This window comes from Mobula birostris, chromosome 12 (genome assembly GCF_030028105.1).
Source record: "Mobula birostris isolate sMobBir1 chromosome 12, sMobBir1.hap1, whole genome shotgun sequence".
In the NCBI taxonomy this organism is placed as follows: domain Eukaryota; kingdom Metazoa; phylum Chordata; class Chondrichthyes; order Myliobatiformes; family Myliobatidae; genus Mobula; species Mobula birostris.
Genome location: NC_092381.1, coordinates 41,087,137 through 41,105,122, shown reverse-complemented (window position 1 = coordinate 41,105,122; position 17,986 = coordinate 41,087,137). Strand labels below are relative to the sequence as shown.

The 17,986-nt window shown below is 39.5% G+C and overlaps 1 protein-coding gene across 3 annotated transcripts in view; it reads right to left on the bottom strand.

The window, feature by feature from the left end:
* Nucleotides 1-17,986, bottom strand: part of LOC140205864 (dual specificity testis-specific protein kinase 2-like) — an 86,934-nt gene that overhangs the window by 55,537 nt on the left and 13,411 nt on the right. For all 3 annotated transcript variants that reach the window (XM_072273662.1, XM_072273665.1, XM_072273664.1), the window contains exons 2-3: nt 8,215-8,503; nt 3,244-3,365 (exon numbers count right to left, since the gene is read on the bottom strand). In XM_072273662.1, the coding sequence (XP_072129763.1) occupies nt 3,244-3,365; nt 8,215-8,433 (341 nt within the window). In that variant the 5' untranslated portion in view covers nt 8,434-8,503. The remainder of the gene's footprint in view (nt 1-3,243; nt 3,366-8,214; nt 8,504-17,986) is intronic.

The window sequence follows — 17,986 nt, the reverse complement described above, 5'->3', positions numbered from 1 at the left end:
CAAAAATAAACTGAGAAAATAGGCAGGATTCTCTCCCTAACCCCTTAGTCTGTCATCTCATCTTTTCTTCCCCCCCAGTCCTAATGAAGGGTCTTGGCCCAAAACATTGATTATTCACTCTTTACCATAGATGCTGCCTGCAAAGTTCCTCTAGCATTTTGGGCACGTTGTTTAGATTTCCAGCACCTACAGATTCTCTCATGTCTGAGGATTCCCTTCATTTATTTGGGACACTATGCCGCTCAATTGGGGCAGGAGACTATTGCTGAACATTTTCTAACTAGCACCAGTTGTACGCACATTGTGTGGCCATTAGGCACTACACTATGCTTACAACCAACAGTTTTAATGTTTTTAAAATAACGTCACTTGCGAACTTGTGTTCAAAAAGTAGTTATTTTTGTCACTGGTTGTTGGCGAGGAGTGAAAATGAAACTATTTCACTACTTCAAAAAGTTAGGGACTACAAGGAATTAATGTATTGACAATCATCTTGAAAGTTACAATTAAAATGAAGATTTGGAGGATGCAATCATTGATTGTTTGAAGGAAGTCCACTATCTGCAATAGGTGTTTGCACTGATTTTGTTCATTTACAGTCAACCAAAATAATGTAGCAGCATACACTGGATGCATTCCTCTGTCGATAACTATTAATAACTATTAGGAACTAACACAGTTTTATGGTACTGTAGTAGCTTTGATAGTGTTCTAATTTATGTCGTATTTCAATTAAATGGTAGATTGTCTTTTTTTTATCTCCGCATATAACTTTTTAACTATTTCCATGAAACCAGCTAATTGGGGCATCCACTTAATTAGGCAAAAATATGGGTCCCCAATGTGTCCCAATTAACTGGAATCCACTGTACTTATAAGACCATAAGACAAAGGAAAATTAGGACATTCAGCCCATTGAGTCTGCTCTGCCAGTCCATCAGAACTAGTTTATTATCCCCCTCAACCATATTCTCCTTCCTTCTCCCCAAAACTTTTGACACCCTTACTAATCAAGAACCTGTCAACCTCCATTTTAAATATACCCTATGACTTGGCCTCCATTAACATATATGGCAATGAATTCCACAGATTCATCTCCCTCTGGCTAAAGAAATTCTTTCTCATCTCTGTTCTAAAGGGATGTCTTTGGATTCTAAGCCTGTGCCCTCGGGTCCTAGACATCCTCAATATAGGAAACACCTTATAAATATCCACTATTCAGGCCTTTCAATAATCAAAAGGTATCAATGAAGTCCCCCTCACCAGTGAGTACAGGCCCAGTCAAACACTCTTCATATGTTCACTGTCATTCCTGGGATCACTCCTGTGAACCTCCTCCACCTTCTCCAATGTCAGCACATCTTTTCTTAGATAAGGGGCCCAAAACGGTTCTCAATTCTTCAAGTGTGATCTGACCAATGCCTTATAAAGCCTCAATTAGCTCCTTGCTTTTATACTCTAGCCTTCTCAAAAAAAATGCTAACATTATATCAACATTATGAAGCTGATGGGAAATTCTGAGGAAGTCTTCAAGTGACTGATTGCTAGTGATTCAAGAGATCGTTAACATTAAAAAATGTCTACATCTACTCTATTAAACCTTTTCTAGTTATTAAAGAGTGCAGAACTATGGCCCCAAGGTGCCTATTAATAAACCCAATAGAAATTTAGTCTCAAAGTGAAAAGTTGCACATTCAAATCAAAGATCAGAGAGACAAGACTCAATTGAATTAGTGCATACAGCACCACGGGGGTGGGGGGGGGGTGAAAATCTATGGCTGATTATGAATGATTGAGGCCTAATATTTATTGACTGAAAACAATTAAGCCATTAACTATCTGGCACAATCTATAACAAGCAGAACAAATAATATTGACAATCTGCCCAAACTCTATTTAACAGAAAATTAAGAATATTACACTTCCTGCAAAATATATTTGTTAATTTGACACATTTTATTAACTTGCCTTCTAATTTTCCACATATTTGGCATAAGCACTTATACACAAAGATTTACATCATAGCAGTGGAGCTATAGAAACCAGAAGAAAATTTACCCAACCCATATATTTTTGGGGGCACAGTTTTAAAGTGCTTGGAAGTAGGTACAGAGGAGATGTCAGGGGTAAGTCTTTTTTATAATAAGGGTGGGGACTGCATGGAATGGGCTGCAGACGATGGTGGTGAACACGGATACAATAGGTACATGGAGCTTAGAAAAATAGAGGGCTGTGGGTAACCCTAGGTAATTTCTAAAATAAGTACATGTTCGGCACAACATCGTGGGCTGAAGTGCCTGTATTGTGCTGTAGGTTTTTCTATGAATATAAATTTTCAAATATTGGAGCACCAATAGCATCTCAAATCCTCTTCAACCGCTTATTTGTAATCCGACCTAATTTTCTCTTACTGCCACACAATTACTGGATTTGGAATTTTATCTCAAAGTATTTTCCCACAAAAATAATAAATACAACCAAATCTGAATCTGAGCTCAAATAAGAAAAAAAAACACCATCCATAATTTAAATAAAATGATGAGAGCAAATCTTGCCCTCTTTCAGCAGGTTCTTTGGAACAGGTTCTTGTACTTATCATATTTCTTCTGAGCTTGTATAGCTTTTCAACATTTCAAAACGAAAACCAAAACGGTGTTAGAAAATTATGCACGTTAAAACCTCCCTCCGGGCACATCATTTATGTTATGAAGGGATTATCAATGACATGTATTCTATCTCAATTACACCACATTGAGCTACGCACAAAACTATTTAGCTACTCGCCATTCCCACTGAATATCCAAATACCCAACAAGAAAAAAAAAACCTGAATGAATAACTGACAGGAATAATTTGATTTTTTTCTAGTTTTCTGAGGCATAAACTATTTGGCTCAACCATCAGGCTCATGAATCAAATAGGATAACTTCACTCAACTTGCCATCATTGAAATGTTCCCACAACCAATAAACTCACTTTCAAGAACTCATCTTGATATTTATTTATATTGTTGCTTCTTTTTGTGTTTGCCTTCTGCACTCTGGTTGAACGTCCCAGTTGAGAGGTGTTTCATTAATTCTGTTACGGTTATAATTCTGCAGATTTATTGAATATGTGCATGGTGACATATGTACTTTGGTAATAAAATTTACTTTGAACTTTAATTGAAAATAGCAACTCTTTTACAAGCACAACTTTATCAGAAAGGTAATTTTCTTCTGGATTAAAGGCTTCACCATTTACCTGAGAATGTTGGGATGAGAAAGACGATTCATTAATTGCACTTCCCGCAGCATGTTTGCTCTATTGCTGATCATTTTGTTCATCTTCAGTGCCATTACTTGCCCCGAAGTTCTGTGACGCACCTGTAAAATTTCAGATAGCATAGGAAGTTGCCATTAAACAACGTGTGGATTGGAGTAGCCCGAGTTATCTGGCTTTGGGAGACATGGGCACAACATGTTTTCGAAAATAAAGTTTCCTCATTTCTATTGTGCCTTGGTACATGGCAATATACTTCACAAAGAACAAATTAATTTGGAACTGCAGTTAACTTCAAGAGAAGAACAAAATGAAGCCAACTGTATTTTGTGCAAAGGCACAAATCAGGTCTCAAAAGCATCAAATATGATACTGACCATTTGTGATAGAAATAAGCACATTAACGGAGCTAGAATAAATTATTCAAGAAACTAGGAGAAGCAATGAACATTGAATTACAAAAGTATCTCTCTTAACTACTAAAAAGAAACTTGTGCTTGTCCTATCTGAAGATTTTGCTCATTTGGTCCTTAGTTGCAACTGGAACCCACAATCTTGAAGCAGAAGAGCATAATCAATTGAACTATGTTAGTAGTTGCAAGTGCAAATTTGAGAGTGAGTAAAGACATTAAAAAGCAGGAAACAATATGATGCTAGCTGTAGAATAACAAAGAAAACATTAAAAATAGGCAGCCCACAAAAATGTAAATCAAAGCTCACTCATTTCAGATTACCTGAATCCCAGTTTGCCAAGTACAGGTGAAAACAATGAAAGTTCCAGCTATCAACTTCCAATTCTTTAAGTATATTGAAGAAATAGCTGATTAAAGTGAGTACTAACATTAGATCAATACTCCATTAGATTCCAGGAAGAGACATATTTGAACAGCGAAGATGGATGAGAGATGACTTGATAGAGGTATACAAGATAAAAGGCACAGATAGAGTCGACACCCGATGTCTTTTTCCCAGGCCGGCAATGAAGAAATAACAAGCAAGATAGACAAAGCCCATGGTATTACAGAAAATATACTATGGATAGAGCATTGGCTGATTGGCAGAAGGCAAAGAGCGAGAATAAAGGGAGCCTCTTCTGTTTGGCTACCTATGACTAGTTGTGTTCCAGGGGTGTCTGTATTGGGATCGCCTCTTTTTAGGCTATATATCAATGATTTGGATGAGGAAATTGATGACTTTGTGGCCAAATTTGCGGATGGTACAAAGTTAGGTGGAGGGGTAGGTAGTTTTGAGGAAGTAGAGGGGCTACAAAAGGAATTACAGAGATTAGGAGAATGGACAGAGGTGGCAGAAGGAACATAATGGTGAGAAGTGTACTGTCATGTACTTTGCTAGAAGAAATAAAAGTATAGAATATAAGCATAGAGAACAAAGTCAAAAATCCGAGGTGTAAAGGGACTTGGGAGAAGTCCTCATGCAGGATTCCCCAAAGGTTAATTTGCAGGTCGAGTCAGTGGTGAGGAAGGTAAAAACAATACTAGTATCAATTGCGAGAGGACTGGAAAATAAAAGCAAGAACGCAATGACGACAATTTAAGGTACTGGTGAGGCCTCACTTGGAGTATTGTGAACAATTTTGGACCCCGCATCTAAGAAAGATGTATTGACACTGGAGAGGGTTCAAGAGGATGTTTATGAAAATGATTCCAGGATTGAAAGGTTTATCATAAATTTCAATGAATCCCCCTCATTCTTCTGAATTCCAGTGAGTAGAGGCCCAGAGCATTTGATGGCTTTGGGCCTCTACTCACTGGAATTCTGCAGAATGACGGGGAATCTCATTGAAATCTATCAAATGTTGAAAGGCCCCAGCAGAATGGATGTCGAGAAGACGTTTCCTATGGTGCGTGAATCCAAGACCACAGGACACAGCCTCAGAACAGAGGGACCTCCATTTAGAACGGAAATGAGGAGGAATTTCTTTAGCGAGAGACTGGTGAATCTGTGAAATTTGATGCCATAGGCAACTGTGAAGGCCAAGTCATTGGATATAATTAAGCAGAGGTTGTTAGATTTTTGATTAGTCATGGCATGAAGGGAAGAAGGCAGGAGATTAGGGCTGAGAGGGAAATAGATCTGCCATGATGAAATTGGTGGAGCAGACTCAAAGAGCCAAATGACCTAATTCTGCTCCTAAATCTTATGGTCCAAAATGAGAGGACATACTTTTAAGGTGATTGGAAGCAAGTATAGGGAGATGTCAGAAGTAGTTTTTTTTTAAAAACTACACATTGTGGCAGGTACATGGAACACTGCTGGGAGTAGTAGTAGAGGGAGATACATTCTGAATATTTGGGAGACCCAGAGAGCCACATATCTGAAAGAAACATGGAAGGCTATGTGGGAGGGAAGGGTTACATTTGATCTTGGGAGGTTAAAAGACTGGCACATCCTGGGCTCAAGGGCATTTACTGTTCTGTACCATTCTAAGTTGTATGTTCAAAACAGCTCATTTAAAAATGCTTACACAGTTATATGGCTTCATCTGTTTTCACTGATTCATGGAACCACCATGAACTGCATCTTTGCAAGTATATAAATTTATATCTATGGTTATACATCTTTATACCAAAACAAAGCTAATTTTGTTTAAAAGGTGGCTTAAAGTACATTTATGTACAAAACAGGTGCAACGTTTAGGCATAAACACAGCAATCCTGCTTGTCGACTATTTCAGCAAAGTAGTTAACAGAAGTGACACAAGTTATCAGCACATTTCAAAACATTTACAATAAATCCCATAAAGATGGAAGAGTTAAAACTCAAATGATGGAACTCAGATGCTTGTCACTTCACTATGGAGATTTGGTAAAGTCACGTGATACATTTGTTAACAGTTCAAATGTGCATTCAAGTTTTCCAGAAATATCCGTACCAATCATTTGTATTACATACCATTATGAAGTTTGGAGTTCACTGAGCAACAAACAAGCTAATATGGTTCGAGTGATTATTAGTGGGATGTTCTGAATTATGCAATGAATTATGATTGAAGAATAGTGATTATAGATTCATTTTCAGACCAATTTTTACAACTCCTACGTACCCCTAAATTGTAATGAATAAGGAACAGAAAAACATGCATAATTGAAGAAACTTAACAGATCTTTTGTTTAGGTTTACAGAAATAGTTAACACAAAAATATACATCAGCAAATTGTTTAAGGAAAGCAATTAATTCCTGTCCCTTGATCTATTAAACAACTCCCACAGCATTTTAAGTTTGCAAGGTCAAATTAACAGACCAGTAACTAACGAGCGCTGTAAACCAAAAATTGCATACTTCAAGCAAAAGTAACAAAACTAAACCACACACAACAATATTAACATGGGATCCAGGGAAACTTGGCTGTGTGGATTCTGAATTTGCTTGCCCCATTGAAGGCAGAGGGGTGTCGAAGATGAAGTATATTCTGCCTGCAGATCAGTGGAGTTCCAAGGAATCTGTTCTGGGAACCCTTCTCTTTGTTATTTCTATCAATGAGTTGGATGAGGAAGTAGAAGGGTGGGTTAGTAAGTTCACAGATAATACAAAGGTTGGTGCAATTGTGGATAGTGTAAAAAGTTGTCGTAGGTTACGAGACATCGACAGGATGCAGAGCTGGGCTGCAAAGTGGCAAATGGAACTCAAACTGGAAAAACTTAAGTGATTCATGGCAGAAGGTGAATTTGAAGGCAGAATACAAGATTGATGGCAGAATTCTTAGGAGTGTGAAGGAGTCCACATCTATAGATCCCTCAGAGTTGCTGCACAAGTTGATAGGATTGTTAATAAGGTGTATGGTATGTTGGCAAGGTAACGTAATAAAAACCTGGTTAGACCACAGTTGGAATATTGTGTTCAGTTCTGGTCACCTCATTATAGGAAGGATGTGGAAGCTTTAGAGGGTGCAGAGAAGATTTACAAGGACGCTGCCTGGATTAGAGAGCATATCTTGTACGGATAGGCTGAGCAAGCTTGGGCTTTTCTCCTTGGAGCAAAAGTGGATGAGTCATGCCTTAGAGTTGTGCAAGGTAAAAGACAATGGATCAAGTAGATAGCTAGAATCTTGTTCCCCAGGGTGGAAATGACTGATACGAAAGGCCATAATTTTAAGGTAATTCAAGCAAGGCGGAGGGGATGTCAGGGGTAATTTTTTTTTTTTTTTTTATTTAAAAAAAAGAGTGGTGGGTACATTTTTTTTTAAAAAAAAAGTGGTGGGTGCAAGGTAAAAGACAATGGATCAAGTAGATAGATAGAATCTTGTTCCCCAGGGTGGAAATGACTGATACAAAAGGTCATAATTTTAAGGTAATTCAAGCAAGGTGGAGGGGATGTGAGAGGTTTTTTTTTAAAAAAAAGAGTGGTGGGTACATGGAAAGCCCTGCCAGGGATGGTGGCAAAGTTAGATACATCAAGGGCATTTTTTTAAAAAAAACTTTGATAGGCACATGAATTATAGAAAAATGGAGGTCTATGTAGGAGGGAAGGACTAAATGTTTTACATTAGGGTATAAGGATGACACAACATTGTGGGTGAAAGGGTTTGTACTGTACTGTGCTGTAGTGTTCAATGCTCCATGTAGTAAAGCAATACTGGCTAGATCACAATACAAAGCAGAGGCAAGTAGCAACTCAGAAAAACAAAGGGTACAAGAATTTCCTCAGTGAACCACAATAAAATTTTAGTCATACGTTTTAAATTCAAATTGTATTGTTCCAAGTCAGATTTCCAAACTATTTTGCCATTAACAAAGCAAGACATCATTTTACTTGAACAAAGCATTGCACAGCAAACCACCAGTGAGCATACAAGTGCTCTTTGCATCACCTATTTTCTTTTAGTCAGCTCTGTAAAGTATTGTAGGGTTACAACAAAAACCAATAAAGCTCAGTTCGAAAATTCACATTTCTGTCACAATATTTTTTAAAACTCTGAATAATCACACACTGACCTTGTAGACTTCAGAAAAAAATCCAGATCCAATTTTTTCACAGATAAAGTCATCAAGCCTAGTAAGTCTGGAGACAGCACTACTTAAGGCTCTGTATGATGAAGGAAACACTGTTGTTGATTGACCAATGGCACTACCATCCCTGCCGCCATCAAACTCTTCCAATCGCTCATGTCTTGATGGTAAAACTGCTATTGAATTTCTTTTATTTCGATCCATTCCAAAGAATTCAGCCAGTGTGACTTTCACATTTTAGCATCCAGAGCTTCTTTATTTATTTGGACTCACACTGAAGAGAGAAAAAAAATTTTTAGTAATTCAGAGGGCTACAATTTACTCTCATGTAATAGTCATAGCACAGTATTTAAGAGTTCTGGATGGCAATTCAAAAATTTAAACAAGGTCTTATCTAAAACTGAGGGAACATTTCCCTTTGAGATTAGCAATGTGTGCATAAGGCATTGGAAATCAGTTTGCAAACAGTAGTCCTTTTCTTTAGTTATATTATAATTAAGCTCCATAGCCAAGTCAAATACAATTCTGAACATTGTTGCATTTTCTCAACAACTTAAGAAATCTCCCTATATTTCTAGTTCATAAATATTTTTCACAATTGCAGCTGCAGATTCATTTTTCCACTGAATTTTTTTTTTAAAAAGACACAAGTCTACAAAATTCCACTAGAGCTGGTACTGAGCTCCGACATTTCCCATCAGTGCCAGAATTGTACAACTGGCAACCAATGTGAAAGCAGCATAAACAGAGCCACGGGAGAATGTTCCTGCTTTATCAGCAACTGACTGCTTTCCAATTCCAATAGAATATTATCCCTATTCCAACCTACATACTTAAAAGCTAGGCTAGATCTGCCAACAATTAAGACTTTGAAAGTACGACTAAAAAAAAAACAAAAATATACTTGAGTTAAAGAAGTTTCAGTGAGATAAAAACTTTCAATTTCATGCTCAGTGTAATAATTAACAACTCCCAATCCAGCATCTTGTCCTGTAGAGCACACTGGTTTCCCCGCCCCCACAAGTATAAGTAACCAGAGAATACAGATTCAAGGTAAAAAAAAAAAACAAATAAATTTGAGAGCTACAAACTGGAAAGGAGCTGAGCTATTCAGCAACACAATCTATATACTACTAAAACCCTCATGCTCTGTTTGTTTGTGACCTCCAATTAGCGCAAACGGTGCACTACAGCGGCACTTTTTTTGGGTTAAATCGAATTAAAATGCGCTAACTTTCAGAATGCAGCCACAGTTCAGGGTTATATACTCGTATAAAATTGTTCATTCGCAAAAATCAACAGGCTCCCTTTCAACCCGAAAGCCGATCCGCCATCATGGAAATTGGGACGCAACAGCCCGACGCATGCACACGGCCAGCCTCAGCAGCGATACCAACCGGAGCAAAAGGGCAGGGCAGCTCTATTTTGAGGGGTCACATTCTGCTAATCACCATCAGCATGTGCAGGATTGGGACAGATCTAACTGCCACCCATCAATAAGAGATAATTAAATCTCATTATAATGACATACTTCGAGACACCCATAAAACCCTTTGCTGCAGTCAAAGGACAGCAGTGACTATATCACATCCATTTAGGAGAGCACCAACCACATCATCAAGAATAATCAGCATCCTTTGGTGTTACTGCTTCGTATCTTCTATCCAGCATTAGGGTAAAAAAAAATGGTAAGCCTAATTACACTGTGTGGAGGGGGAAGGGGGACATTATGGTCAAGAGATGATGCCAAACGTCATCGAGAAGCAGCAAGGAGAGGGAGAGAACAAGAATCAGATAGGGCCAGGTCCGCACGACTCCAGGATCAAAGAGTCAGGACAAAAAAAGATGAGAGAAGAAGAGACAGAGGAGGAGAGGCATGCACGTCTCCAGGATCAGAGACAAACAACAAAAGAGATGAAGAGACAAGGGATGAAAAGACTGCACGTCTCCAGAATGACAACAAGAGGCACAAGGGTAGCAGATAAGCACGAAACGATGCCATCAAAAGTGTCCTTCATTAAACGAGGAGCTATATTTGTTTTGCTACATGTCGTTCTTCTTTAATAAACTGAGGTTTTCTATTTCAGTTTCCAAAGCAAAGCGATACCAATAACATTCAGCAAAATTTAATGTTCACTCTGGTGACATCAGACTGCACTATCCTTCTCTCAAAGGGTGCCCCAACAGGTCACCCCGTTGTCTAGTGTTTCCCTAAAACTGACTTGAAATATATCTATCAAACTTAATTTAGCTGCCTTTATTCCATATCCACTAATACTCTTAACCAGCGCAAATTTCAAAACCTCAAATCAGTTCAGCATCCGATGACATTCCCTGTCCTAACATTTTGAAATTATGCCCCCTTGTTCAAAAACTCCCTAACTCCCTTGCAAAGGGAAAATGGAAGCTATTATCAATAACATTTATGATAAAAATTCTGGAAAACCCTCTGTGGAATGAAATCTGCAACTTTTACTATTTTGGCATACATGCATCTTATAATCCAAATGTGAATGGCACAGAAATGCTCTCTGCAATGGCCAAAAAGGCATTTAGGGAAAATTAGCTATTAGGGAGTGAGGAGATAATTGATCAGAGTTACAGGGAAATAGTCGCCCCGAAGTTGCACGAGGCAAGTAACTGGGTGATTGTCAGGAGGAATGGAAATATAAATAGGCAGTTAGAGCAGAGCACACCTGTGGCCATTCCCCTCAAAAATAAGTATACCGCTTTGGATACTTTTGTGGGGGATGACCTCCCAGGGAATGCCACAACGACCAGATTACAGGCACTGAGCATGGGTCCATGGTGCAGGAGGGAAAGAGAGAGAAGGGAGTGGTAGTGATAGGGGACTCAATAGTGAGGGGAACAGACAGGAGGTTCTATGGACATGAATGTGACACCTGGATGGTATGTTACCTCCCAGGTAACAGGCTCAGGGACATCTTGGATCACGTCCACAACATTTTGGATAAAGAGGGAGAGCAGCTAGATGTCCTGGTACATATTGGTGCCAATGAAATAGGAAGGAAAAGCAGAGAGGTCCTGAAAAGAGATTTTAGAGCTAGGTAGAAAGCTGAGGAGAAGGACCCCCAGGATAGCAATTTCTGGATTGCTGCCTGTGCCACACGCCAGTGAGGGTAGAAACAGGATGATATGACAGATAGATGTGCGACTGAGAAGCTGGTGCAGCGGGCAGGGCTTCAGATTCTTGTATCATTGGGATGTCTTCTGGGGGAGGTTGTTCAAAAGTGACAGGTTGCACCTGAACCTGAGGGGAACCAATATTCTCCCAGGCAAGTTTGTTAGAGCTGTTGGGGAGGGTTTAAACTAATTTGGCAGGGGGTGGGAACCTGAATGATGGGACTCAGGACAGGATGGATGGTAAAAAAGTAAAGAGAGCTTGCAGTCAGACTGTCAGGAAGGGTAGGCAGATGATGGGACATAGTCGCATCCAACTGATGGAATGAAGGGATAGATAAATGGGGGAAAAACAGAGGACAATGATTATAAGTTAATCAATCACCTTGTAAGCGCCTTAGCTTACTGCTTTGGACAAGTCTGGACAAGTCAGAAAGAAGCTTCACTCTGCAACAGGTGACATACTGGCCATTATTGTCTAAAGATAGGCATAGGGTTAAATAAGGAACTAACTGATGATGCAGAAGCATCTCAAGGTACAGCTAAATATGGGAGGGATGAGGTAAGAGCTAGAATGTTCTTGAGAAAAAGGGAAGGGGTCCGAATGGGGAACTGATGGGCTAGCTTTGGCTTAATTATAACTAACTGACCAATGATTATCTTGCATCTAACTGCATCTTAGCATGTGATTGAAATGATTCTAATATTGTCTACACTTGTAATCGTAAGGTTTCCTGCTACCTGATTAATGTTATAAATTGTGGAGAATTGTGTAATTCCAGGGCAGTGCCTAGACTGGCTCTTTTGGGAGATCAGTCTGTAACTTCCCCCATAGCATGCTATGAGTAGAGAATAAAGGTTTGAAAAGAATTACGTGTCAGTGTATTCGTGGTACAATTGCTCTTGCATTGGGTCCAATCGAGTACGACACAACAGGGTGAGTATCAGTACATTAGGGATGCAAAATCAAAAAGGATAGCAAATACTGTACTTAAGGTGTTGTATCTCAATGCGTGGGGTATAAGAAATAAGGTGGATGATCCTGTTGCACTATTACAGGTTGCCAGGTATGATGTTGCGGCCATCACGGAATCTTGGCTGAAGGATGGTTCTAATTTGGAGCTGAATGTCCAAAGTTACACGATATATCAGAGGGATAGGAAGGTAAGCAGAGGAGGCATAGCTCTACTAGTAAAGAATGGCATCAAATCAGTAGAAAGATGTGACATGGGATTGAAAGATGTTGAATCCTTGTGGATTGAGTTAAGAAACTGCAAGGGTAAAAGGACCCCGAAGGCAGTTATATACAAGCCTCCCAACAGTGGCTGGGAGGTGAGCCACAAATTACAACAGGAAACAGGAAAGGTGTGTCAAAAGGCCAATGCTACGATAGTCATGGCAGAGCAGTTTGTCGTTGAGCCTACTAGGGGATCAGCTATACTGGTTTGGGTGTTATGTAATGAACCAGAGGTGATTAGGGAGCTAAAGGTAAAAGAACCTTTTGGAACCAGTGATCACAATATGATTGTGTTCAACTTGAAATCTGACAGGGAGAAAGTAAAGTCTGGCATAGCAGTATTTCAGTGGAACAAGAGAAATTACAGTGGCATGAGAGGTGAGTTGGCCAAAGTAAATTGGAAGGAGCTGCTGGCAGGGATGTCAGCAGAGCAGCAATGGCGTGAGTTTCTGGGAAAAATGAGGACGGTGCAGGACATGGGTATTCCAAAAATAAATAAATACCCAAATGGCAAAATAATACAACCATGGCTGACAAGGGAAGTCAGAACTAATGTAAAAACAAAAGAGAGGGCATACAACAAAGCAAAAATTAGTGGTAAGATAGAGGATTGGGAAGATTTTAAAAACCTACAGAGTACAACTTTAAAAAAATCATTAGAAGGGAAAAGATGAAGTATGAAAGCAAGCTCACAAATAATATCAAAGTGGATAGTAAAAGCTTTTTCAAGTATGTTAAAAATAGAAGAGATGAGAGTAGATATAGGACTGCTAGAAAATGAGGCTGGAGCAATGATAACAGGAGACAAGGAGATGGCTGATGAACTGAGTATTTTCCAACAATCCTCACTGTGGAAGACATCTAGCAGTGTGCCAGATGTTGTAGTGTGTAAGGGAAGAGAAGTGAGTGCAGTAACTATTACAAGGGAGAAGGTGCTCAAAAAGCTGAAAGACCTAAAAGTACATTTAAGTCATCCAACCAGATGAACTGTGCCCTAGGGTTCTGAAAGAGGTAGCATTAGAGATTGTGGTGGCATTAGAAATGATCTTTCCAAAAATCATTGGACTCTGGCATGGTGCCATAGGACAGGAAAATTGCAAATGTCACTCCACTTTTTAAGGAAGGAGGAAGGTAGCAGAAAGGGAATTAAAGACCAGTTAGCCTGACCTCAGTGGTTGGGAAGATGTTAGAGTCAATTGTTAAGGATGAGGTGATGGAGTACTTAGTGACACAGGACAAGATAGGACAGAGTCAGCATGGTTTCCTTCAGGGTAAATCTTGCCTGACAAGCCTGTTGGAATTCTTTGAGGAGATTACAAGTAGGATAGATAAAGGGGATGCAATGGATGTTGTATATTTGGACTTTCAGAAGGCCTTTGACAAGGTGCTACAGATGAGGCTGCTTACCAAATTAAGAGCCCATGGTATTACAGGAAAGTTACTAACATGGTTAGAGCAGCGGCTGATTGGAAGAAGGCAGCGAGTGGAAATAAAATAATCCTGGTCTGGTTGGCTGCCAGTGACTAGTGGTGTTTGACACAGGGTCAGATTTGGGACCACTTCTATTCATGCTGTATATAAATGATTTAGATGATGAAATAGATGACTTTGTTGCCAAGTTTGTAGATGATACAAAGATTGGTGGAGGGGCAGGAAGTGTTGAGGAAACAGGTGGGATGCAGAAGGATTTAAGGCAGATTAGGAGAATGGGCAAGGCAGCGGCAGATTAGGAGAATGGGCAAGGAAGCGGCAAATGAAATATAAAGTTGGAAAATGCACAGTCATGCACTTTGGTAGTGGAAATAAATGTGCACCCTATTTTTTAAGTGGGGAGAAAAATCGAAAACTCTGAGATGCAAAGGGACTTAGGAGTCCTTGTGCAGAACACCCTATAGGTTAACCTGCAGGTTGAGTCGGTGGTGAGGAAGGCAAATCCAATGTGAGCATTAATTTCAAGAGTTCTAGAATACAAGAACAGGGATGTGATGCTGAGGATTTAAGGCACTGGTGAGGTCTCATTTTGAGTATTGTGCAGAGTTTGGGCCGCTCATCTTAGAAAAGACGTGCTGGCATTGGAAAGGGTCCAGAGGAGGTTCACAAGGATGATTCCAGGGATGAAAGAGTTATCATACGAGGAACATTTGATGGCTCTGGGTCTGTACTCACTGGAATTTAAGGATGAGGGGGGATCTCATTGCTACCTTTCGAATGTTGAAAGGCCTAGACAGAGTAGATATGGAGAGAATGTTTCCCATAGTTGGGTGGGGGGGGTGGTCTAGAACAAGAGGGCACAATTTCAGAATGGGAGGGGAGGCGTCCATTCAAAACAGATGAGGAAAAAATATCTTTAGCCAGAGGATAGTGAATTTGTGGAATTTGTTGCCATGTGCAGCTGTGGAGGCCAGGTCGATGAGTGTATTTCAGGCAGAGATTGATAGGTTCTTGACTAGACATGGCATCAAAGGTTACAGGGAGAAGGCTAAGAAATGGGGTTGAGGAGGAAAGGGGAAAAAAAAAGTATCAGCCATGATTGGTGGAGCAGACTCGATGGGCCAAATGGCCTAATGAAGCAGTGTTCAAAAGCTGAACGCTGCTCTCCTTGGCTAGAAGCCATTTGACATTGCTTAAGTTTGCTTTCCTGAAGTAGTTTATTATCAAGTCAAATTACAAGTCCCTTTGTCATAAACCATTACTAGGAATTCTATGGCAGCCATTAACCAATAACATGCAAGTGATAATTCCATGCAAGTGAAACTCACACATGAAAAATGCCTGTATTCTTCCATATTACTTTATAAACACATTAAAATTACTCATGTACTGTGAATAAGTTGAATGAATTGAAATCACATGCAGAATAGTTTCATATTCTACAATGTCTAATTTTGAAATCCCTGTATCTTGGTGAAATTTATTACTTTAGCTAAGTTACAATTTTGCTATTTAAATTGCTGTTTTTGTCACCAACAGATATAAAAAAAAATCTAGTCATTGCCTTACAGCTTGTCCATACATACAAGCATTTGGTGTTTCATGTTGGAGAAACTTAACAGTACATGGACACAAAAAGTGCATTCTCCACCACCACCACACCCCCTCCCCACTCCCAACGGCATTGCTTGGGAATCTCAGTTAATTTTCTTCACAATATCAATCTGCAATAGCATTCACCAAACAAAATCTAAAATCAATGGTTCACCCCTAAAAAGTTTTCCTTAAGGAAAAAACACTTCCCCATCATGATGTACAATGATGCAAGGCTTAAGCACACAAGATCATCTTATACATCATGACAATAACATATCTAAGGCACTGCAGAATCCTGCTGCCTCCACATACAAGAATACTAGTAGGTTATGAATTCTACTATACAAGTCAGATAGCTCAGTGAGGAGATGAATGTTGTATATTCCAATTACATTTTTTGCAATGGTGCTATAAAATATTAACACCATGACAATGCTCTATTTAAAATACAACACTGTCTTATAAATCAAGTGGCACAGAGTAAGTCAGATAGCCTTAAGAAAGCCAAGGTATTCCCCTTCTTTACAGTTTTCATTGTTTTACACCATCGAATCACAGTGGATTAGCTTGTATTTTTTAACACTGATCAACAGAAAAACTCTTTCAAGCCAAAGTGAAAACAGATCTCTACAAAGTAATCAAACTTAATTCCAAATATAAAACACAATGTAATTGATTAAATAAGTAGTCACTCCCTTCAAGTCAGTTTTTAGTAGAGGCACCTTTGGCAGCAATTACAGTCTTTGAGTCTGTGTGGATAGGTGCCTATCAGCTGTTCCATCAGGTTGCACGGGGATCATGAGTGAACAGCCTTTTTCTATGTCCAGCCACAAGTTCTCAATTGAAGTCTAGACTCTGACTTGGCCACTCCAGGACATTGACTTTGTTGTTTTTAAGTCATTCCTAAGTAGCTTTGGCTTTATGCTTGGGGGTTATTGTCTGGTTGGAAAACAAATCTTCTCCCAAGTCACAGTTCTCTTGCACACTGTATCAGGTCTTCCTCCAGGATTTCCCTATATTTTGCTGCATTCATTTTATCCTCTGCCCTTTACAAGCCTTCCAGGCTGATGGCCAAAAAGCTCAATTTTGGTTTCATCAGACCATCGAACCTTTTTCCTGCTGACTTCAGTCTTACATATGCCTTGTGGCAAAAACTAGCCAAGATTTCAAGGTAGTTTTTCTTCCCCCACCCCGTCCCCCAACAGTGGCTTTCTCTTTGCCACTCTCCCATAAAGCTGCGACTGGTGAAGCACCAAGGCAACAGCTGTATGTGTAGTCTTTCCCATCTCAGCCACTGGAGCTTTTAACTCCTCCAGAATTGTCACAGATCTCTTGGTGGCCTCCCTCACTAGTCCCCTTCTTGCACAGTCACTCAATTCTTTGAGGACGGCCTGCTCCAAGCAGATTTACAGCTGTGTCATATTCTTTCCGTTTCTTGATGATTGACTTAACTGTACTCCAAGGGATATTCAGTGACTTGGAGATTATCTTGCATCCATCTCATGACTTTCCAATAACCTTTTCACACAGTTGCTTGGAGTGTTCTTTTGTCTTCATGGTGTAGTTTTTGCCAGGGTACTGACTCACCAGCAGATGTATTTTTTTTTCCCATTAGAAACACCTTGACCGCATACAAGTGATCTCCATTTAATTAATTATGTGACTTCTAAAACCAATTGGCTGCACCAGTGATGGTTTGATGAGTCATTAAAGGGATGAATACCTATACAATAAGTTTGTCAGTAATTTACATCACTTTGTCAAGATCTGTTTTCACTTTGACATGAAGTCTTTCTGTTGATCACTGCTTTTAAAAAAGCCAAATTAAATCTGCAAAGACGAGGAAATCTGCAGATGCTGGAATTTCAAGCAACACGCACAAAAATTGCTGGTGAACACAACAGGCCTGACGAAGGGTCTTGGCCCGAAATGTCGACTGTACCTCTTCCTGTAGATGCTGCCTGGTCTGCTGCGTTCACCAAATTAAATCCACTGTGACTCAACATTGTAAAACAATAAGAGATCTTCCAAGGGGCTGAATTTCTTTTTATAGGCACTGTACACAATCCAAATGAATGGCACAACAGGCTCAAGGAGCCAAATAGTTTATTGCTGTTCCCACACAAGGCAGAATGAATTCAACACTAATTCATCTCATAACCTGAGACGATCTCACATAACAAAAGAGAAGAAACAGGTATTAAATGTCCTATAAAGTACAACCCATTCATCATTGTGAAGAGTGAAAAGCAAAAATCTAAGAGCACCGGCAACATGAATCTTGTAGGCAGCACAGTAAGACAGGAATAAAACAAGGAGTACTCAATCAGAAAGACATGATAGGAATCAATG